At 39.6% G+C, this 24,047-nt stretch overlaps 1 protein-coding gene across 10 annotated transcripts in view; it reads right to left on the bottom strand.

Annotated features, from left to right (window-relative positions):
• Positions 1-4,801: 4,801 nt before the first annotated feature.
• The window catches only part of FMO5 (flavin containing dimethylaniline monoxygenase 5), a 39,695-nt gene continuing 20,449 nt past the window's right edge, over positions 4,802-24,047 (bottom strand). For 8 of the 10 annotated variants that reach the window (XR_013398882.1, XR_013398885.1, XR_013398880.1 and 5 more), the window contains 3 exons: positions 23,425-23,777; positions 16,567-16,639; positions 12,453-13,427 (listed from right to left, as the gene is read on the bottom strand). Coding sequence is in view for 7 of the 10 variants with exons in the window: in XM_015149715.3 (XP_015005201.2) it covers positions 13,082-13,427; positions 16,567-16,639; positions 23,425-23,777 (772 nt within the window). In the remaining 3 variants the exon portion in view is untranslated. Of the gene's footprint in view, positions 5,138-12,452; positions 13,428-16,566; positions 16,640-23,424; positions 23,778-24,047 lie in introns of those variants that run through there. The other 2 variants (XM_077949310.1, XM_077949318.1) reach the window with 1 other exon arrangement.

Genomic DNA, 24,047 nt, shown 5'->3' with positions numbered 1-24,047 from the left:
GTACATTCTTTTTGGTTATCCCTACCTTTCTCCCTCCACCCCTCAATTCCTTACCATAGGACACTGAAGCAAGGCCCTTCAAGGTGTGATACATTAAACCTTGACTTGTGTAGTATTCAGTTTTCTGACCCCAAGGTGGTTTCACCATGCCAAATAATATGTCCTTGGTATGTATTTCCTTGCAGTAGTGAAATCAGCTTAGCAGAAACAAACTAACTATGTTAGCCAATGGAAAACTGAAGGAGAGAAATAAACTGTTTTTACACAGCTAAATGGAAATGACTTTTGTATTATCTCCTTTGGAAGATTATCCATGACACTGTTCTGCCCTGCTCTGCTCTAACAACATTTGTAAGTTACTCAACAGTTAATAATAAAAGTCAATTTTGAATATTGCATGTTTTAGACACAGAACAAATGTAATATGACACTGTAGGAAGAATGAATTCTCCTTAGTCCCAAATTCCTTTTTTTTTCTTAGATTCAGGAATAAGTAGGTAAAGATACAAGATCTTCTTAACCAGTATCAGTATAATTGTTCCCTTTAGATTTATTGCTGTCACCCCAATGCTCTTCTTTCTTTTTTTTTTTTTTTTTTTGAGACGGAGTCTCCCTCTGTCGCCCAGCCCAGGCTGGAGTGCAGTGGCGCGATCTCGGCTCACTGTAAGCTCCGCCTCCCGGGTTCACGCCATTCTCCTGCCTCAGCCTCCCGAGTAGCTGGGACTACAGGCGCCCACAACCGCGCCCGGCTAATTTTTTGTATTTTTAGTAGAGACGGGGTTTCACCGTGGTCTCGATCTCCTGACCTTGTGATCCGCCCGCCTCGGCCTCCCAAAGTGCTGGGATTACAGGCGTGAGCCACCGCGCCCGGCCCCAATGCTCTTCTTTCTAAAGGGAAGGAAAAGAAGGGGCTAATAGGAAAAGTAATTGGTGGGGGTTGTCCTGATGTTACTGTGTCTAGGACATCATTGCCACTGGTCTCCTCAGATCGACCATTCTGCCTAATAAACAGGAAAATAACATGGGCAACCTCACATGCAAGCGTTTACACACACTGCTAAAGAGATCTCGCTTCCTCTGAGAGGTGAGGATGTGAGAATGAGGGAAGAGTATATTGATTTTACAGAACTGGATGACAGGTTAAATTGGGCATCTGGAGGCTTATATTCCCATCTCCACTCACCAAGTTTCATCCTCCATTTATGACCAAGGATAGGTATAACATCTGATCTTGATGGTTACTGTTTCAAAAAACAATCTGGTCTTTTTTTTAAAGTTAAGCATTTACTTAATCATGTAGCATAGTAATTCCCACTCCTGGATATTTATCCAAGTGATATAAAAACAAGTTTACACAAAACCTGTAAGCACATATATGTCTTTATTCATATAATAGAAAAACACAAACCCTAAAATGGAAAAAAAAAAAACATTAATGTCCTTCACCTGGTGATATGGTTTGGTTCTGTGTCCCCACCCAAATCTCATCTCAAATTGTAATCCCCATGTGTTGCAGGAGGGACCTATAACCTCCACATGTCAAGGGAGGGAAGTGATTGGAGCATGGGGGCGGTTTTCCCCATGCTGTTCTTGGAATAGTGCATGAATTCTCACCAGAGCTGATGGTTTTAAAAGTGTTTGGCAGTTCCTCCTTCATTCACACACACTCACTGACTCCCACCTGCTGCCACATAAGACGAGCTTGCTTCCCCTTCTACCATAACTAAGTTTCCGAAGGCCTCTCCAGCCATGCAGAACTATAAGTCAATTAAACGTCTTTTCTTTATAAATTACCTAGTCTCAGGTATGTCTTTATAGCAGGGTGAAAATAGGCTAATACATCTGGTGAATCAATAATTAAAATGTAGCATAGCTATAAATGGAATACTACTGAGTAATAAAAAGGTATAACTCAATACATACAATAATATTGATGAATCTCAAATGCATTATGGAAAGTAAAAGAAGCCAGGCTCCACTTATATGACATTCTGGAAAAAGGAAGACTATATAGTCAGAAAACAGATCAGTGTTTGCCAGGACTTGGGGATGGGGGTGGGGAGTGATTGACTACAATATGGCATGAAGAAATTTTGAAGGGGAGTTATGGAACAGGTCTAGATCTTGATTATAGTGGAGTTATTTATACTCACCAAACTGTACAATAAAAAAGTAAGTTTTTATTGTATGAAAACTATGCCTAAATTTAAAAAACTATTACTAAAATCAGCGTTAGCAAAAGATACGAGTTTATACACAAGAGACTTCTCAACCATTGGGTAAACTAATTATTTTTAAAACAAATACCATTGATTTTAATCTTTTTATAGTTTTTATACAGGCAGAGAAATAGTAGTGATTCTGCTCACCTAAAGGAAGATAGACCCAATTCAAAGGTACAGAATTTTCCCCAAATAGTATCATACTTTTTCCTTTCCGATTCCAAAGGATTTGCATGTAAATTCTATCATGTGATCCTCAGAACCACCCTATGAGGGTTAGCAGAAGAGATATGATCAATGATACTCCATTTTATAAATGAGGTGCAGGTTAAATATTTAGCCAGTATTTCTTGAAGTGATAAGTATAGTCCATTTATTTCAACAAACCTTGATTGAGGGCCCCAATACTTGTTGAGCTTTTGCTGAGCCACCCCTGCTCTAGAGGCGCACACCCTCTTGAAATCTCTAAGGAAACTACTACAACTCTAGATAGATATGGTTTATAGTGATACTGTGACTAAATATTCACTGGAAATTTCCTCTAAAATTATAGACATACATTATTGGAATAATTAGTAACTCAATTAGCATCTTCATTAACTATGTATCTACTATGTATATATCATCACCATATGAGTATTAATTTGGTGCAAAGAGGCTGCCAACTTTAAAATTATTTGATGTAGGACAAGTACTTTTATCTTTCTAGCCATAAATTTTCTCATCTGTAAAATGAGAGGATTACGCATGTGATCATTAAATCCTGGGTTAGGGTAGGAGACATCAATATGAAATGTTTAGCTTAATATAGATACAGATCAGTAAATATTGAAATACTTAAAAATACATGTGGATTCATGTGTAATACATTACTATACACACATATATTTCCAAGTTCTGTCCTCCAAAGGCCTAGAAGCAATGACAAGCAGAAGCAAGGAGCACACCCAGCATACAGTTCTTGGTTTCTAATACTGTTCTCCAACAAAAGGAACCAGAACCCTTGAGAGAAATGCCTAATTCTAGGACTGGGGCAGGGGATATACAAGATGAGTCTGAAACATCTTATAGTGTCAGAAAGTAAACAAGTGCTTTAAAAAGACACAAAAAACTGATGGTAGGCCGGGCACGGTGGCTCAAGCCTGTAATCCCAGCACTTTGGGAGGCCAAGACGGGCGGATCACGAGGTCAGGAGATCGAGACCATCCTGGCTAACACAGTGAAACCCCGTCTCTACTAAAAAATACAAAAAAAAAACTAGCCGGGCGAGGTGGCGGGCGCCTGTAGTCCCAGCTACTCAGGAGGCTGAGGCAGGAGAATGGCGTAGACCCGGGAGGCGGAGCTTGCAGTGAGCTGAGATCCGGCCACTGCACTCCAGCCTGGGCGACAGAGCGAGACTCCGTCTCCAAAAAAAAAAAAAAAAACTGATGGTATATCAAAGTGACATTGGAGCCAACTAAAAGAGTTCCCAATGGCTAAAGCTAGAATAATACAAAAAATAAGTAATTTAGCATTGGATTATAACCCAAATTATAAAATAAGATCCATGAGTTCATACTGATACAAGTAAATGATTGAAGAAACAAATAATTGGGAGATAATTCTCATATTGAAAAATTCCAAAAATTTATGTTCTCTACCCTTGAGAAGATGGAACATAATTCTCTACCCCATAAGCGTAAGTCGAGCTTAGTAAATTTTTTTCAAAGAGCACAGTATGGAAAGGAGGAAGAACACTACCTCAACCAGCTCATCAAGGCTGACATCTCTAGCAATGTCATTAGTGGCATGTAACCTTGATATGATATGATGAGAATAGCATTTGATCTTTGATCTCTGTTTCCTCCCTGAAACTCATTGCCCCAGCCTAATCATGAAGAAATATCAGACAATCTCAAATTAAGTACAAAATACTTAACCAGTACTCTTCAGAACTATCAAGGCCACCGAAAACAAGCAAAGTATAAGAAACTGTCACAGTCTAGAAGAGCCTGGTGATGACTAAATGTAATGTGGTATCCTGGATTGGAATCCCAGGACGGAAAAAGAACATTAGGTTAAACTAAATCCAACTTGAGTATGAAACTTCCTTTTTTTTTAAGTGCCTAAGTCCCGAATGACAACAAAAGACTGAGGAACTGACAAAGATTAGAGGACACTAAGGAGACTTAACAACTAAATGCAAAATGGGACCCTGAATCTGATCCTGGAACACAAAAACTAAATTAGTAGAAAAGTGGTAAAATAGGCATGCAGTCCATGATTTACTTAATAGTATAATATCAGTGTTCATTTTTTTATTTTGATAATTGTCATAATGTTGTATGAAATATTCTCTTTAGGGAGCCTGGTAAGGAATATATAAGAACTCTATTATTTTTGTAACTTTTGTGGAAGACTGAAATCATTTCTAAATAAAAAGTCTTAAAAATCACTAACGTAATAAAAATATTTTTTTTATTAGTATAAAATAGGAATTATACCAGTGAGGAAGTCCGGTGTCATGTTCTATAGTCAGAAGAGTCTTCAAATGAGAGAATGTGCATTTGAATATAGACAGAAAAGACTCTGAAAAGAGCTTTTTTTTGTTTGGTTGGTTTTTGTTTTTGTTTTTTTGTTTTGTTTGAGATGGAGTCTTGCTCTGTTGCCAGGCTGGAGTGCAGTGGCGTGAACTTGGCTCACTGCAACTTCCACCTCCCGGGTTCAAGCAGTTCTCCTGCCTCAGCCTCCCAAGTAGCTGGGACCACAGTTGCATGCCAAAACGCCCAGTCAATCTTTGTACTTTTTAGTAGAGATGGGGTTTCACCATTCTGGCCAGGATGGTCTCGATCTCTTGACCTCGTGATCCACCCGCCTTGGCCTCCCAAAGTGCTGGGACTACAGGCATGAGCCACCATGTCCGGCCTGAAAAGAGCCTTAAAATAAGTTTATTTAAAATTCTCAGAGAAAGGAAGATGCCAGTTTGAACACACCCCAGCTCCATGCCATTTCTACCCCTACCCACCCAATTTCCACAAGTCAGAAGCTATTGGTACTAGCAGATTATTAATAGAGTACAATAAAGGCCTAAGGATCAGTGAGAGGCCTGACAGAACAGATACGGGTTCACCTCTCCTTTTGACGAAATCAGTGGTTCTGAAACTTTTACCATACATCAAAATTACCTAGAGGGTCAAATATACAGATTGCTGGTCTTTGTGCCCAGAGTTTCTGATTCTGTAAGTCTGGAGTGGGGCCTGAGGACTTTTATCAAGTGCAAGGCTGATTTTCTGCCTCAAGGACCACATTTTGAGAAATGCGGGCTAGGCAAGAGTCTAGAGACCAGTATTCAAGATCCCGAGTAAAAGGCATTGTGCAGAAAGGAGTTAGCTGACTCTTAGAACCATAATAATACTTCCCATACCTAAAAAATAAACAATTAAAAGCAACTAGGATGTGGGGGAACAAATCTCTCACACAGAATTCCAAATAATTTGTGTAGCTACTGCCCCCTCAGGGAATTAGAGCACAACTGCATGCTTGTGACTGTGTTATACCCAGACCGTTTGTTCCCCAAAGAAGACCACCAGAGTCCAGAGTCAAAGCCAAGCGGCAAGGATCTTTTACTGCAAGTTCGAACTTGGTCCCTCCATTCTACAGCATACAAGAGGGCCCCGAACAATGCGAGTGCTTGCTTTTTATAGCCCGATGTAAATAGGTTACGTAAAGTTACAGAGGTACAAGGGAATTCTTTTGGTTACAGCATTACAATTGGTTTACATTTTAAGTTATACATTTAGTAGTTTTTCTATTGGTTCCCGTGCTTTCAGTAAAATCACAAACGGCTGTGTCCTTATCGGGGATTTTCCAGGTGGTGTTTGTACTGGGCTCAGGAAGTTGAGAGATATATGGTGGGATGTGTTTGTACTGGGCTCAGGAAGTTGAGAGATACATGGTGGGATGTGTTTGTACTGGGCTCAGGAAGTTGAGAGATATATGGTGGGATGTGTTTGTACTGGGCCTGTTTGTGTTGAGCCCGGGGCTGAGGAATGTGCCTGATTTCTTTCAACTGCTTAGCTTGTAAGTTTGGCCCATGGGTGGGATCTGGGAAGTTGGATTTTGGGAGGTTTCTTACCACCTTAACTGATAAGAGTGGCTCACTTTTTCTAAACTGTTTGTACAAACAATGTGATTTATGCTGAACACTTGCTTTTCTTCTGGCAGCCTGGAATTCTGGTATGTGCTAAGCAAACAGTGCCTATGTGACTAGCCCCCACTGAAAGCCTCATCACAGAGTGAAGATATGTGAAAGTCTTTTGATTGTTTCCATTTTCCTAGAGGAAAAAAAGAAGTAAGATGATCAGCTGACTGTGAGGAAAGGAGACAACATATTTGAGGTTTGAGGAGATAGGAGATATGCAATAATCAACTAGAAGGGTGGGACAGAGAATTGTCTAGAAAAATGAAGTGTGATTGGCAGTAGCACTGAAGGCCTACCTATGTTCAGTGGTTATGAATTTAAGATAAGGCAAGTCACCATACTGGTATTTTTCTCTTGTCATGTTTAGCTGCTTTGATGCAGGCATGTAACCAAAGATGAAGTTTTTAGCTAAGCAAGTATGGAGGAGAGCAACAAAGGAATTGAGAGTGCATGGTAGGGTGTGATTATAATGTTGGACCGTGCATTTTAAATGAGGTGGGCTGGGAAATGAAGACAGCAGGTTGATGGGCAGCTCAGTGGAGTCAAAGAACTGCTGGAGTTGGAGTACCAGAGTGAATGAACTGAAAAGGCAGGAGTTTTAGAGAGCGGGATGCTTGAAATTGAGACTTTAGTGGTGTTGCAGTTATTCATGACAATGTCTTAGATATGTCCATGTGGGTATAGGTAGTTGAGATGAGGTAGATTATAAAATCACTAGAGTAAGAAGATCACATAACTAAAGGGCCAGATAGCAGAGAGTGTTAGAGATCTACCTCAACATTTATTCTCTCTTCCTCCTTAATAACAGAGCCTTGATTTTTTTCCTGAGCATATTGCCTCTCTGTATAAAGACACGTTTTGTAGCCTCCCCAGTAGCTAGATATGTAACTAAGTTCTTCCAATAAGACTAAGTGAAAATGTTATGTGGAACTTTTGTAAAGTCTCCTTAAAAGAAAAGGGGCGTGCCCTTGTTACATTTCTCCTTCCTTCTGTGTAGAATGTCCATATAATGGCTATAGCTACAGTGGCCATGTTGGACCATGAAGTATAAGGTACATGCTGAAGATAGTGGAGCAGAAAGAGAAGCTGAAGAACTGTTATATCATCTCAGGACTATCTACTTCCAGACTTTTTTAATATAAAAGGAAAATAAACTTAAATCTTATTTAAGTTATTGTTATTTGGGGTTTTTCTGTTAAATGTAACTGAAGCTAATCCTAAGACATTGGATTGGTGAAAGTATTACCTACCTCAGTGTTAAGGAGTAGTTTTATATTATGGAGAGGCAGAGCGCTTGGTGCTAAAATCTTTACTGAATGAAGGGGAGTCAACAATTCTGTAAATAACTTCAATCAGAAGTTATGGGTGCTTCAAAGGAGCTGGGGAATTTGGGAAAGCAAGGCAGAACAGTGAAGGGGTGTCCTGCCCCTCCACACCCGTGGGCATTTCTCGTTAGGTGGAACGAGAGACTTGAGAAAAGAAATGAGACACAGAGACAAAGTATTGAGAAAGAAAAAGTGGGCCCAGGGGACCGGCACTCAGCATACAGAGGACCCACGCTGGCACCGGTCTCTGAGTTCCCTTTCTTTACCATCTTAAAGATAAGGGAGTGGCAGGACAATAGGATCATTGTAGGGAGAAAATCAGCAGTAAGACATATGGATAAAGATCTCTGTGACATGAATAAGTTCAAAGGAAAATGCTGTGCCTTGATATGCATATGCAGACATCTCCATAAACCTTTTAGAAGCATTGCTCCAGCAAGTCCCACCTTTTGCCGTAAGGCGGTTTTCTCCTATCTCAGTAAACAGAGCATACAATCGGGTCTCACACCGAGATGTTCCATTGCCCAGGGACGGGCAGGAGACAGATGCTTTTCTCTATCTTAACTGCCAACAACTGCCAAAAGGCCTTCTTTCCTGTTGTACTAGTCCTCCTCAGCACAGACCCTTCATGGGTGTCGGGCTGGGGGACAATCAGGTCCTTCTCTTCCCACGAGGCCCTATTTTAGACTATCACATGGGGAGAAACCTTTGACAATACCTAGCTTTCCTAGGCAGAGGTCCCTGCGACCTTTGGCCGTGTACATGTCCCTGGGTACTTGAGATTAAGAGAATGGTGATGACTTTTAACCAGCAAGCTGCCTTCAGGCACTTGTTTAACAAAGCACATCCTGCACAGCCCAAAATCCATTAAGCCTTGAGTCACCACAGCACATGTCTCTTGCAAGGACAAGGTTGGGGGTAGGGTCACAGATTAACAGCATCTCAAATACAGAACAAAATGGAGTCTCTTATGTCTACTTCTTTCTATATAGACACAGTAACAGGCTGATCTCTCTCTCTCTTTTCCCCACAGAACAGCAGTGAAATTAGGGCAGCATGAGGGTCAAGGATGACATATATATACCCTACCTTCTTTCTTGTACTAAGATCTTGGCTTTTTATGTCTTGTGTTTGATTGAGGAAATGAATTATAGACAAGGACATAACACTTTTGTTTTAAACCACAACTGAACATTAAAGATAACAAACTGATTTAGATCAATGACTCAGAATATGTTTTGGAAGAGCATGCTTGTCCTGCAGACATTTCAAAATGTTAATCACCCTTTAATCTCCTTCATCACTTTTTAAAATTATTCACCGTTTGATTTAATCCTTCAAAAGTCATCTACCTCCCATATTGAATGTATTCATTTAACTAATTAATTCTTAACTTACTGAGGTCTTACTATGTTCCAGCCACTACATCAGGCACTAGGAACACACAGATTAAGTACAAAATGTATTCCATCAAGTAGTTTACTAGTTCAAGGAGGAAACAGGTGAGAGAACCAACTATTGTTATATAGTATGATAAGGCTATTCATAAAATGTAATTGAGAAGGACACCATAGAGGAAGGTGACCTATTTCATACTGAGGGTCAGAAAGATATTCCCTGAAGAGATAACAGATGACCTGAATCTGGACAATGGTATAGGTGTTAGCCAGCTGGGCCAGTGAAGAATTTATCAAGAGGAAAGTACAGCACAAGAATGTGTATAAAAGCATGGAAAAACTTGGCGCTCTGAGAAATTCCATTAGGCAGTCTGGAGGTTGTTTAAATGCTGTATTATTCCTAACAAAACTAACGGGCCCAGTATTAAGTAAAATAATCTTATTTATGAATGTACATGACATCAACATACCATAAATTTGCTAGTGGGGTCTGCTGGCTTAATGTGCGCAGCTTCAAGAAAGAACATATCTAAGTGATTTTAAGAAGTTGTATATTTTGACTTTATATCACCATTTTACATTCTCTATAATTATAGTCCATACTTACTCAGCAAAGGAAGCAAAACTGCTGCATTAAGTTATCTTATGCATTATTAAAACAACTTAATTTATGGAGAAATCATAGAAAAACATAGTAATTTGAATGACTGATACTAGCCAGTTTTCCTCCTCTGAGAAAATTCTGCCAGACCATAGCTCTGGGTCAAATCCTGAGCCAAAAAATAATAATAATAACTCCACATTTCTTCTTTTTATTTTTTAATTTTATATGAGTTTTAGATTTAAGAAAAGTTGCAAAAATAGTACAGCATTCTCATATACCCCACATCCAATTTCCTTTATTGTTGACATTTTACATTCCTGTGGTACACTTGTCACAACTAATAAACCAATATTGATACATTATTAACCAAAATGCATACTTTATTAATATTCCCTTAATTTTTACTTAAAGTTCTTTTTCTGTTGCAGGAGCCCATCCAGGATACTACATTACATTTAGATGTCATGTCCCCTTAGGCCCCTTTATTCTGGGACAATTTCTCAGACTTTCTTTGTTGATGATCTTGATGGTTTTGAGGTAGTCAGGTATTTGTAGAATATTCTTCAACTTGGGTTTGTCTGATATTTTTCTCATGGTTAGACTGGATTATGGTTTTTGGGAGGAATATCACAGAGAGGTAAAGTGGCCTTCTTATCACTTCATCTCAAAGGTACATACTATCAATGTGACTTATTACTGTTAGTGTTAATCTTGATCACCTAACTGAGATAGTGTTTATCAGATTTCTCCACTATAAAGTTATTTTCCCCCTTTTCATACGTAATTTTTGGAAGGAAGTCACTATTCAGCTCACACTGGAGAAGTAGGAAGTTCTGCTCCATATCCTTGAGGGCAGAGTTCATAAGTTATTTGGAATTCTTCTTCATGGGAGATTCATCTATTCTACCCCATTTATTAATTTATTCAATCATTTATTTATATCAGCATGAACTCATGGGCATTTTTCATATTTTATGTTATAATTCAATACTAGGTTATTTTATTGCTCAAATTATTCTAGCTTTGGCCATTGGGACCACTTTGAGATGGCTCTTGTGTCCCTTTGACATATGCCATTGAGTTTGCTTTTTGAGCACTTCCTTATTTTCTGGCACTACAAGAATATATATATATATATATATATGTAATCGGCTTTAAAATAATTAGGAAAATGATAGAACATTTTAATGTAAGAGCAAGATATAGTAAATTGATGAATATTATTAGACATTATCAGTAACAAGAGCTTTGTATCTTAAGTTGTTTTTAGTTCAATTTCCTGTTCACATCTTACTTTTAGCTCGGTTGAGCTAAAAAATCATTGACCAATGATTTTTTTTATAACCTTACATATAATATGTACAATGAGAGAATCAATTAATTTAGAATTACATACTCCTAATTTTAAAAAGAAACCGGTGTACTTATTGCCGATAACTAGGAATTATATTATGAAAGGGCTGTTAATTCAACAAATTTATATGCTAAAAGAGAAACAAATTTATATGTTAAAAGAAATTAAAAGGAAGCAAGAGACATTCAATTTGCTTTTGATCTGCAGATTTAAAAATACTAGGTCCATTTTTTTTTTTTTTTTTTTTGAGACGGAGTCTCGCTCTGTCACCCAGGCTGGAGTGCAGTGGCCGAATCTCAGCTCACTGCAAGCTCCGCCTCCCGGGTTCACGCCATTCTCCTGCCTCAGCCTCCCGAGTAGCTGGGACTACAGGCGCCCGCCACCTCGCCCGGCTAGTTTTTTGTATTTTTTTAGTAGAGACGGGGTTTCACCGTGTTAACCAGGATGGTCTCGATCTCCCGACCTCGTGATCCGCCCGTCTCGGCCTCCCAAAGTGCTGGGATTACAGGCTTGAGCCACCGCGCCCGGCCGGTCCATTTTAATAGATGATAAATCTCCAGTATCACAAGGATTATGGAAAGCAAAAGACCTGAAAAGTAATACCAATTCTCAGTTCTAACTCTCAAAAGGCATTCCACAGGTAAATTCAGTGAAAGGGTAGGCAATTGTCTAAATGCTTAAACAAGAAGACGTTGTAGTTCTCACATTTCTGGTTCTCTTACATGTGTTTGTATTTGGAAAGACAATAATCTCTAATGTTGTTCTTTTCCATTGTTCAGATTTATCCTGTTGTTAAGTAATAAGCAGCAATCCAAATACAAACATATTGTACAAGAGCTATTTATGAACATCACCTGAGTTCAATGTGCCTGACAGCTGACACTTAGTGAATTTCTCCATGAAACAAGAACAGTGAAACTTCCACAGATGAGAAAACAGAATCATCAGTGGCACTGGGATGTAAACGTAAGTCCCTGCTTTGCATTTCATTTGCTCTGTTTTTCAGAACTACACTTTATGACATGAGAAAAACTGGTATAAGCAGAATGTTCGTACATTTAGTTAATATCAATTCTAATTTAATACATAAATGACTTGTTCAAATACTTATTACTTAGACTCCATGTAAGGGAGGAGAAAAGGGGAGAAAATTAGAGTGGGGGAAGATGAATCAAATCACATTTGTAGACCACACTACAACAGTTGGAAGCTACTTATCATATTTCCTAAGATAAAGTTGTGTTGGATCCTAATATGGGAACAAAGAGATTTAAGAAGGTAGGACAGCTAATTTAAAATCCCCAAATTCTCAACCAAGTTGATCTCATTGGCAGATGGTAGATTATCTGAATGACTGTGAGCCTAGAAAGTTGAAAGTAATTTCTTTATTGAGAAAATAAAGACATGGTCCCTAAGGAAAAGGGCTAAAAATGACCATGTATCAAGTACACTAGTGAACAGCAAGTGAAACAAAATGTCTTAAGCATCTATGTCTTATCTTAGAAACATACAACTATTGTAAGAACATTATTTCTCTTATCTCTCAGGAAACATTTAGTTATAATATGAAAAAAAAATTGAGCTTCTAATAGAAAATCAAATCCTATCAGAAGAAGAGTTACGTGGAGTAAGCAATTTTACACAGATGCTGACTTACTCTCCCTACCATAAAATTTGATAAACAACAAACATTTATGAAGCATCTACCACATGTCAAGAACTCTGCTAAAGACATACAAAGATGACTAAAAGGTACCTGAGCTCACAGTCTAGGGATTACCACAAGGAAGAGTGATGGATCACGAGTGGAAGGGAGATGAGTTACTACAAATGAAAAACAGGTTTCATTGTAGGAAAAAGGAAAGTGAATTAATGCTTTTGAAAGAGACATTAAAGTAGATTTCTGGGCAATATGAAACTGAGAGTCAATCTTGTCAGATTCTGAAGGCATCTGTAGATAAGCTGCCCAATGAAAAACAGGGCAGTGATAATAGGATAACTAGAAATAAGCTATAATTATAGCAAAGAAGGCAAGAGCTAGCATAAACTTGCCCATTGTCATTGTTGAAGTCATAGAACTACTCCTTTCAACTACTCTTGTCATCAGAGGCTTCCTGATGCGATCATCTGTGGTGAGGATAGCTTTTCGGGCCCCATCCCACTTTCCAGGGCCCTGTAGACGATAGTGGATTGGGGTGCAGGGTCCCAGTAATAAGTGTAATGCCAGCTTGGGGTCAGTGAAGGCCAGAGACAGCAGATTGGGCCTGACCCCCACCAAATCAGCAAGCTCTTCCATGGTATCTATGTAGTCTCCCTGAATGGTATGGCGTTGGCTCTCCACATACCTAAAGTAGAAAAGACAGAAACCGTGGCCTAGCAATAATTCAATCAGTCAGTCAATCAATTACAGCCTTCTGAGTGCCTGCTATTGGCTTAATATCGGACTAGGAGCTGTGGAATATAGAGAAGAAAGATAAAACATTTGTCACTGTCCTTAAGGATCTTAGGATCTACAAAAGGAGATAAAAGAGATAAACATGAAGCAGAGACTTCTGAGTGGTTTCAGACTGCTAAATAGGAATGTGGAGAGGGGATAGTTAAAAGAGCTGTAATCATTAGGTTCTTGAAGGATGTGAAAGATACAGATAAGATGAGGGCCAGGTATAGCACATTCAGATACAAAGGACTCTGATGTTAGGAGAAAGAGAAAACCCATTACAAAAATTCTCAAGTATGGCATCCTCAATTATTTTATGAGGGAATGGTGACAAGGTCCACAGGGCAGGACTTCCCAGGGCCAATGCTAATTTGGAATCCTGAAAGGATGAGGGAGAGTGACTTACTCCACAAGAGGAAGTAGCCCTCCAAATGGAGACAAATGGAATGATTACACCAAGTACAGATTTAAAGACTTAAAACAACTTTTTAGGGGGAAAATGTGTTTGATTAACAGTGATATCTGTGTGGTGGAGTGGGATTTGGTGAGCTAATGAGTGACTTTCACTTTTTACTTTCTGTAATGAAAAGAAAGAACTGTAGGACAGAGAAGAAGAGAAAAGCCAAATCAAGCCAGTTGAGATTGAAGAATCCAGGGATAGGGACAGGAAAAAAATGATAGAAAATAAATTTGAGGTAGAACTGGTGAGATGGAATTTCAGAGGACCTGATAGAGGGTCAAGTAGGAATTTATTGAAATGGGACTAAGTTTAGGAGAGAAAAAGGTAAAACTGTAAAAAATTTGAGAGCTTTCCGTTATGAACCATATGTTGGCTTAAGGGTTTGTAGGCATACATTTATTTATCCTATAATAGTAGGTCAAGATCTATACTATTCATGAGGTTGGGCGTGGTGTTTCATGCCTGTAATCCTAGCAGTTTGGGAGGCTGAGGCAGGCAGATCACTTTGAGCTCAGGAGTTCGAGATCAGCCTGGGCAACATGGCGAAACCCCATCTCTACAGAAAACACAAAAATTAGCCGGGCATTGTTAGCGCGCCTGCAGTCCCAGCTACTTGGGAGGCTGAGGCAGGAGAATTGTTTGACCCCAGGAAGTGGAGGTTGCAGTGAGCCAAGATCACACCACTTCACTCCAGCCTAGGTAACAGAGTGAGACCCCATCTCAAAAAAAAAAAAAAAAAAAAAAGCTAAAGTATTCATGAAAGTTTCACAAAAGAGGTTCACTATTTTCTACTTTAATTATGCAGATTAAATAAACTCATATAAAACAATGTATATACATAGCCTTTAATAAAGGTTATATTATATCCTTGGGTTACTGACTACTCAGGGTCAGAAGGTGGTTAGACAAAAATAAGTCAAAGGAAAGAGAGGAGGAAAGTTAAAATAAGATACTTTAGAGCCAGAAAAGAAAGCACTCCAAGAAGGAAGAAATGTTTAAAAGCACCAAACTCAGTAGTGAGAAGAAGGAAAATGAAGCTGGTCACAGGTGACCTTTAAGAGAGCAGTTTCCGACCGGTCCGGTGGCTTCCGCCTGTAATGCCAGCACTTAGGGAGGCTGAGGCGGGTGGATCATGAGGTCAGGAGTTTGAGACCAGCCTGGTCAACATGGAGAAACCTGTCTCTACTAAAAATACAAAAATTAGCTGGGTTTGGTGGTGTGCACCTGTAGTCCCAGCTACTTAGGAGGCTGAGGCAGGAGAATCGCTTGAATCCAAGAGGCAGAGGTTGCAGTGAGCCAAGATCGTGCCACTGACTCCAGCCTGGGTAACAGAGTGAGGCTCCGTCTCAATAAATAAATAAATAAATAAATAAATAAATAAATAAAAATAAAAAGGGCAGTTTAAGGAGTAAGGATGGAAGTTAACAATGCAGAAGGCTTAGGAGGGAGCAAAAGGTGAGAATTTAGAAAATTTAGTGCAGGCCGGGCGCGGTGGCTCAAGCCTGTAATCCCAGCACTTTGGGAGGCCGAGACGGGCGGATCACGAGGTCAGGAGATCGAGACCATCCTGGCTAACACAATGAAACCCCGTCTCTACTAAAAATACAAAAAAATTAGCCGGGCGTGGTGGCGGCACCTGTAGTCCCAGCTACTCGGGAGGCTGAGGCAGGAGAATGGCGGGAACCCGGGAGGCAGAGCTTGCAGTGAGCCGAGATCGCGCCACTGCACTCCAGCCTGGGCGACAGAGCGAGACTCCGCCTCAAAAAAAAAAAAGAAAATTTAGTGCAGAAGTTTGGCAGTGAAAGGAAGGAGGAAAATAGGAGAGCGCCTGGAAGTGGTAATGGAATTAAATAAAAACTTTATTCTCCTCCTACATGAAGGAAAGTCATGCTAGTATAATCAGTTGAAGATAACCACCTCTTTAGGCCTGGAACGATTGTCTGTCAGTTTTCCACAGAAATTTGGAGACTTACCATCAATTTTCACTTTGTCCAAATAAAAAACACCCAGCGATTGAGCTTAAGTTGTGAAATTCAGACTGCTAAATGACTGTGTTCACCAAAACACTAAGCAGCTGGCTGTTACCATGTTCCCAGCTCACATGGACTCTTCATACCATGAGCCACTGTGACTTGAGCATGCTGTCACATGAGCATAGCCAGCAAAGCGGCCACTGCAGACTTGTAAATCTACCTACAGATTTGTAATTCACCCATAGCTGCCTCTCATTCATCCACTGTCACTCTTCCTTCCTCTGGCAAGTCTACTAGCACGTCAAGTAATCCTCACAAAAATAATACACCTTCTGCCTTCTGATTTTATTTCCAAATGTGTTTTCCGATGTGACTTTTTTAAGGCATTAAACATGGGATTTTAGACACCTAAAACTTTTCTCTCCTTTCTTATCCATATTTAGACTACTAGTGCTATTTCTCCATTCTATTGTCACAGACTATTTTTCCTTTTTTCTTCATAATAGAATCTAAATCCTCAAGCTAACATGAGGAAGTTAAATATAGTACAATATTTCTCTTATTAAGAAATAAGTAGAAATGTAACCGTATATCTTCCTGGGAGATCTTCTTACCTTTTTTCAATTTTCTCTTGAGTTTTAGATATTTCTGCCATCATTTCACTCTGTGAGGGCAATGTCTTTAGCCCTAAAGATAAAAATTAAAATTTTAACTGTAAAATTACCTCAGTAGGAACACTAATCCTATAAACAATTACTATGCTATGGAGAATTCAAAGAAATACAGGATAGTTTCCTGTACTCAAGGAGGTTACAATTCCCTTGATCATTACTCTACCACCACCACAATATAATATTAATGTCTGTAGCTTACTCTACTTATTCTCCTTTGTCTTTGGAAGAGATTTCCCCTACTCTGACTTCCAACCAATACCTGCCTCCTCCCTGATGTAGTCTTTCAATTGGGAAATGAAATATGGACATGAGAAAATGACCTTAAAAGTATATGGAAAATCAGTTACAAAGTTAAAGGGCAGGGGAGTGGGGAAACACACCTGCACCTGTATTCTTCGTAACAAAGGGGCCTTATATCAACAGAAAGAGAAGGAGTAAAAATAATTTTTTTTTTTTTAGACGGACTCTTGCTGTGTCGTCCAGGCTGGAGTGCAGTGGTGTGATCTCACTGCAACCTCCGCCTCCCAGGTTCAAGCAATTCTTTTGCCTCAGCCTCCTGAGTAGCTGGGACTACAGGTGCATGCCACCAAACCCAGCTAATTTTTTTTTGTAATTTTAGTAGAGAGGAGGTTTTATCATATTGGTCAGGCTGGTCTCGAACTCCTGGCCTCAGGTGATCCATCCGCCTCTGCCTCCCAAGGTACTGGGATTACAGGCATGAGCCACCGCGCCCGGCCAAAATAAAAAATCACTTTTTAATGCCTAAAGTCCTGTGGAAGATAAGCCTCATCTTTAAACATGTTTCTTTGATAAGAGTAGGGGTTAAGGCCAAGGGGAACTCGTAATACCTAATCTTGACTGATAAATTTAAGTATGATGCATACACAGTTCCATTTGTAGGAATTATATACCAAGGACAGGGCTAGACAAAGGCTAAATAGTATTTAAATCAGTATGAATAATGCTAAGCTTAAACAATTAGTTGTATGCCCCTATAACTAGGGACTATGCCATGTAGAAGATTTTGGCCACATCCAGTCCTAAGGTGTCACTCCATAAAATTGTGGAATATAGAATTTCAGAATGGCAATATATTTTACCTGATACAAGTGTTCTTTCTACAAGTACTCTAACCTTGTGGTTATCTCATTCCTCTTTAAACATCTCTGGTAAGGCCGGGCGCGGTGGCTCAAGCCTGTAATCCCAGCACTTTGGGAGGCTGAGGTGGGCGGATCACGAGGTCAGAAGATCGAGACCATCCTGGCTAACATGGTGAAATCCCGTCTCTACTAAAAAATACAAAAAACTAGCCGGGCGTGGTGGCGGGCGCCTGTAGTCCCAGCTACTCGGGAGGCTGAGGCAGGAGAATGGCGTAAACCCGGGAGGCGGAGCTTGCAGTGAGCTGAGATCCGGCCACTGCACTCCAGCCCGGGCGACAGAGCAAGACTCCGTCTCAAAAAAAAAAAAAGAACATCTCTGGTGATGGGTATCTATAATAATTATATCTGAGGTGATTATACAATTATTTGACTGCTCTAGCTGCTGGAACATTATTATTTTTATTGACCCCAAGATCCGACTCTGCATTTGTACCATTGACCAAGCTCTGCCTTCTGGAGCCACAGAGTTTAATGTTAATACATGACAGCTCTCGAAATATTTGGAAATGATTGTAGTAACTCCTTTAAGTCTTCTAATTATCAAGCTAAAAATACATGTTTCCCATATAACGGGTTTCACATTCTCTGCCATCTTGCTTGCCCTTCACTAAGCATACTCTAATAACTATCCTGGTGTATCCCTCTTAAAATATGGAACTCAGAAGTTCATCACTCTCAAATAGCCTTCTGTGGTTTTCCATATGTTTTTACATTTTAGCCATGGGAATTATTACTTATCTTCACAAATCAATTAGGAAACACTGAAATGCTTCATTGAAGATTAATCATAGGTCTCTTTGGATATTCAAGAAATGCCTTTTGAGAGTCAATTTCCAAATTACTTCTCCACAACCACAAGTTTTACTTCTATTAGCTAGAAACATGAAGGAGGAGGTGTATTTCTTGATTGTGGGAGACACCCAATTCATAAATGAGAGAAAAAAAACAACAAAAACCCTGTATTTCTCTGTCTGTCTATAGATAGATAAAGATGTATATACATCTTAGTCTAGATCTCATGGGGTGAAAAAATTTTTACAAATTAAAAAATTTTAAAAAGATGTATACATCTTTTTACCTATATACCCTGTGGTACAGTTATGTCTTAATTCATAAATTTTGTTTTTGCAGTGTTTCCTTGTTTAGACATATTAGCTTTACCATATTTCTTATCTCCCTCCAGGTCTTTCCTCCCCATCCTAGATTCCCAATTCAAATGAATGGCCTCAACACCTGAACAGATTCTTTTCTGTCTCTCTTCTCCAATATGCTTTCTGTCACCAAATTCTTCAGATTTGCCTGTGAAATTTCGTTTAAGTCTGGCTTCTCCAATTCCTTTAGATTGTCATTGCCTTGGTTTAAAGCCCTCATGATGTCTTACTGAGACTTTTACCACAGGCTCTTACTGACCTATTTCCCATTTCACTCCTCTCTAACATATCTTCTAAACTGCACATCTGATTTGACTCCTCTTCCACTTAAAATCCTTCAGTGGTTCTCCACTGTGTACCTTAAATACGAATTTCTTGATATTGCCTGTGAATATGCCTAGTTTCATTTTCCTTCATTCCTATAACACTTTATTTACTAGCATTCTGAACTACTTGCAGTTCCCAGAACTCTATTTGTTCTGTCACTTTTATCTAACTTTGCATAAACAGTAGTGATTATATCCCCTCCATGGTCAATATTTCCCTGTTCTTTTAGTAAATTCCTATGTAGTTGTAGGGAGAATTGGGTACTTATTGCCCGTTACTCCCATGGCAGCTCTTCTGCATTGCTACTGGAGCACTTGTTTAGGGTCTAGTTAAATATCTGCTGAATGAACAAATCATTAAGTGTCTGTTTACTTGTCTGTGTTTGATATGGTTTGGCTGTGTCCCCACCCAAATCTTATCTTGAATGGCGGGTCCCATAATCCCCATGTGTCATGGGAGGGACCTGGTGGGAGGTGATTTAATCATGGGGTGGTTACCCTCAGGCTGCTCATGCTGTTCTCATGATAGTGAGTAAGTTCTCACAAGATCTGATGGTTTTATAAGGGGCTTCCCCTTTCACTCAGCACTCATTCTCTCTCCTGCCACCCTGTGAAGAGGTGCTGTCTGCCGTGATTGTAAGTTTCCTGAGGCCTCCCCAGCCATGCAGAACTGTGAGTGAATTAAACCTCTTTCCTGAGTAGTAGAATTAAACCTCTGAGTAGTAGAAACTACTCAGACTCAGGCAGTTCTTTATAGCAGCATGATAATGGACTAACACAGTCTTCCTTGCTTGACTCTGCATTCTAGAAAGTTAGGGATTTTCTGTTTGGTCATATTTGCATCTCCAGCCCCTAGCAGAGGGCCTGGTACATACTAAGAGGTCAGTATATGTTATCTGAAGAATGTTGAAGAACAGTGAGGAACTGAAGTTCAGAGATCTTCCAAGGGTTCCAAGACAAGGTGGGAAGGAAGAGAGCCTGAATTATAGTTCTGTGGTAGCAGGCCTTCAGTCTGCTGTCAGCCTAAAGCAGGTTGTATCTGTGTACTCCTGACTTGCCCCTGCATATTTCAATGTATAGCTGATGTTACGAGACAAAAGAGATCTGGCTCCCATTCTGCAATTTCAGTCCAGTTCAGGCTTTTCAGGCTTTTAACATAACTGGAAATTGGCTAAGGTAGCCCAGAAGCTGAGATCCTCAGGTAAGAAATTTCTACATCAGAATTTAGAATTTCATTTACCTCAAGGCTAAACTGGCATTTATTAGAATAGATGTTTATTAGATACCTCTTATGTGCTAGGCACTGGTCTAGACTTGCAATACAAAGGCAAATAAACATGAGTCCTTTACTTAAAGAGCTATCACTATACTATGAAGGGAGGGAAGAAATATGCATAGGCTTTTCCTATACAAATAAAAAGTAAAGGGAGGCATATCAAGGAGAAAGGACAGTGGAAGCAAAAGCACAGGGTACAAGGGTACCTGCTGTGTTTGCTGCTTAGTGGGTATGTCATCCAATGCATCTAGAGTATTATGGGAAGTATGGTAAAGACTAGTGAAAGATGGGCCTGAGGCCAGGCGTGGTGGCTCACGCCTGTAATCCCAGCACTGTGGGAGGCTGAGATGGGTGGATCATGAGGTCAGGAGATTAAGACCATCCTGGCTAACACGGTGAAACCCCATCTCTACTAAAAAAATACAAAAAAACTAGCTGGGTGTGGTGGCGGGCGCCTGTAGTCCCAGCTACTTGGGAGCTGAGGCAGGAGAATGGCGTGAACCCAGGAGGCGGAGCTTGCAGTGAGCCAAGATAGCGCCACTGCACTCCAGCCTGGGTGACAGAGCGAGACTTCGTCTCAAAAAAAAAAAAAAAAAAAAAAGATGGGCCTGAAATTGGAGGTTGTATCCAATTTGTGGAGGATCTTGAATGCCAGGTTATGACATAATGCCTTCTTGTGATCCAGAGATTTGGTGTAACTTGATATAGTTTTCTAGGAAAGAAAGTTGCTGAGTGAAAATAAAACACTTGCAAGGGCTGCAAAAGAAGCAATGAAAAAAACTACGTTTCATTTCAGTCAAGGCAAGGAAGTAAATTCAGTGTTCTAGAAAAGAGTAGAACATTTTCTTGACAAGAGAACAATAATTCCAGAGAACAGAAGAAGAAGGAAAATGGGGCTTGGTAGGGGACAGACAAGGAAGGATGCAGGCTTTGTTGGGCAGACATGAAAAAATGGGAAAACCAAGCTAATCCAAAGGGTCTAAAATTGGCATAGTGAAGGGATAATTCAGGGAAGAGAAAGGCAAGAATGTGGGAGGCAGACAGATTGGTCATGGACAGAATAAAAAACCCAGGGTTCCTGTTGGAAGTCTGGTAAAGTTATAGAATTCTGAAGATTTCTTCCTTCCAGGTGTTAGAAAAAAGCTAGAGGAATTAGCACTAGGCTTCTGCTACCATAGGAAGCTGGGCTTTTTGTACATTTTCCCTAAGATCCCCTAATCTCATAGCCATAATGTAGACTCTTGCAAATACTCATTTTCTCTATTTCCTCTCAATAATTCACTTGGTCTTAGAAAAGAGTCCCAGTTGCTTAAAGTATACTAAGATGCTGTGGCCTGTTTTAATGAACTGTTCTCCCCTTATATAATTGACCCAATTAAAAGATCACTTTAATATGACTAGAATTAGGCCAACCTAATGGGCTATTTGCGTTTGACTACTTGTATAGTGCTCTCAGGTAGTACATAATCTGCTGGATAGGACTGGAAGTAATAGAAATTTGGGGAAATTTAGAAAGGTTGTTGAATTATCAACTCTAATAACATTGGTTCTTTTTCTCTCTGCAACTGTGAAGATTTTCACTAGGGGAAACAGAAAAGGTGTAATTCCAACAGGAACTCTGAGTTTTAATTAAATGCTAGTAACAATAGCAAATTTTGTTATAACAACCATAGAATCAGTGAATTTCTTCTTTAGAAGGACCCTTAAACATCACCTTGTTTCTCTTTATCCTGAGGCTTGAATCTACTCCATACCTTCCCCCATCCCGCCCCGGCCCAGTGAGTGTTCAGTCATTTGGCATCCTTTTCCTATTCTGCTTAGAATTTCAGAGGCAGCCGGTTCCATCATGAAATGGCATTGGCTGATAGGAAAAAGGTTTTGGATTTTCTTCTTAATGGTAAGCTGATGTGTAACCCTCAAGATTTGACTCCTTGATTCTGGTTTGACCCTTTAAAGCTATACTGAGTAAATCTAATCCTGCTTTCATGGGCCTTCCCTTCAGATATTTGAAGGAAATTCTCATATCTCTCCTGAAGTTTATCTTCTCCAGGCTAAATCTCTCTTCAACTGTTTCACATGTACTTCAGATGGCATGTTTTCAAATCCCTTAAACCATTTATTTAACGCACTTATTTAACGCACTCCAGCTCTCCTTATTTAACGCACTCCAGCTTCACTTTTAAAATGTATCATTAGGTGTGGTCTGGCCAGTTTAGAGAACAACAGTTGTAATGTTCTAGGACATTATAGTTTTTAAATGATGCTAGATTTAATTATTTATTTGGAAGCTATAGCATTCTACTGACTCATATGAAACCTATTCCCCATCATTTTTTTCATATATTCCTAGCCAAAACTGAAAGAGGGGATATAAAAGGAGAAAAGTGAGAATTTGGGAGATTGAATATCCTACATTATTGACTAGTCTCCAATCAGGTCTTAATTTTTTGCCGAAAGCAAGTCATACTATTTCTATATTTTATTTTATCTATAATGAAAGAAGATAAAACTATTTTACTTCATAAATATATGCCAGTTGCCTAAAATCTAGATGAGTAAATTCTAATTTGGAGTACACATTGGAATCACTGGGGAATATTTTTCTCAAAGATGTTATGACTGCCTCACCCCAGGCTAACTAAATAAGCATCAGCAAGGATGGTTTCAAAGCATGCATAGCTTGGAAAAATTTCCCAGGTATGATGTATGTCCATGGTTATAAATTGCTACTTTAGATACACTCAAAAATAAATTTTTCTGTACTAACTTTGTGCTAGGCACTGTTGTAATCATACATGCTATCTCTAGCTATTTAGAAACAACTATCTAAACAGAGGTAAACATATCACCAAGTAATTAAGTAGTCTATTTGCATGGTCACTTACCTTTAAATACCTGAGTGGCCCAGCGTCCTTGGAGCTCTGAAATGGGCATAATGGCTCCTAAGGGCTGAATCAAGCCTATGATTGCAAGAGTTGGCCTTTCCAGGTTAGGAGGGAAGACCCTTTTATACAAGGATATCTTGTTTTTGACCACTTTGACGGAATCTTCCAGAAATGGAAAGGCAAAGCTATAGCCTGTGGCAAAGATAACAGCATCAATGTCATCCTCCCTGGAGCCATCCTCAAATATGGCAGCTGTCTCCGTGAATTCCTTCACATTTCCTTTCACTTTCACCAAGCCAGAAATGATACGATTTGGCAGGTCATCATTTACGGTTGGATGCTGACTCAGAGCTCTGTGAGTGGTGACAAAGATCAAGTGAAGGAGAAATGAGAGAAAGAGAAATCAGTACCATATAAGTAAAATTTTGCTTTGGTGGAGGTAAACAGTATGCCAATAATCTTCCCCTTGGTCTATGCATGAAGTTTGGGAAAGGTCTAATTTACACTAGGTTGGCACAGATGAAGATCAGAGCTGAAGTTGGACCCTGGATGCACTGAAAGGGACAGTGTTGGAGGGGTGAAGGAAGAGTGTTGTTTGAGGAGTGGATATATGATTTCTCAAG

This window comes from Macaca mulatta, chromosome 1, assembly GCF_049350105.2.
Source record: "Macaca mulatta isolate MMU2019108-1 chromosome 1, T2T-MMU8v2.0, whole genome shotgun sequence".
Lineage (NCBI taxonomy): Eukaryota > Metazoa > Chordata > Mammalia > Primates > Cercopithecidae > Macaca > Macaca mulatta.
Note: the sequence above shows the minus strand (reverse complement) of the source record. Positions and strands in the feature narration are given on the sequence as shown.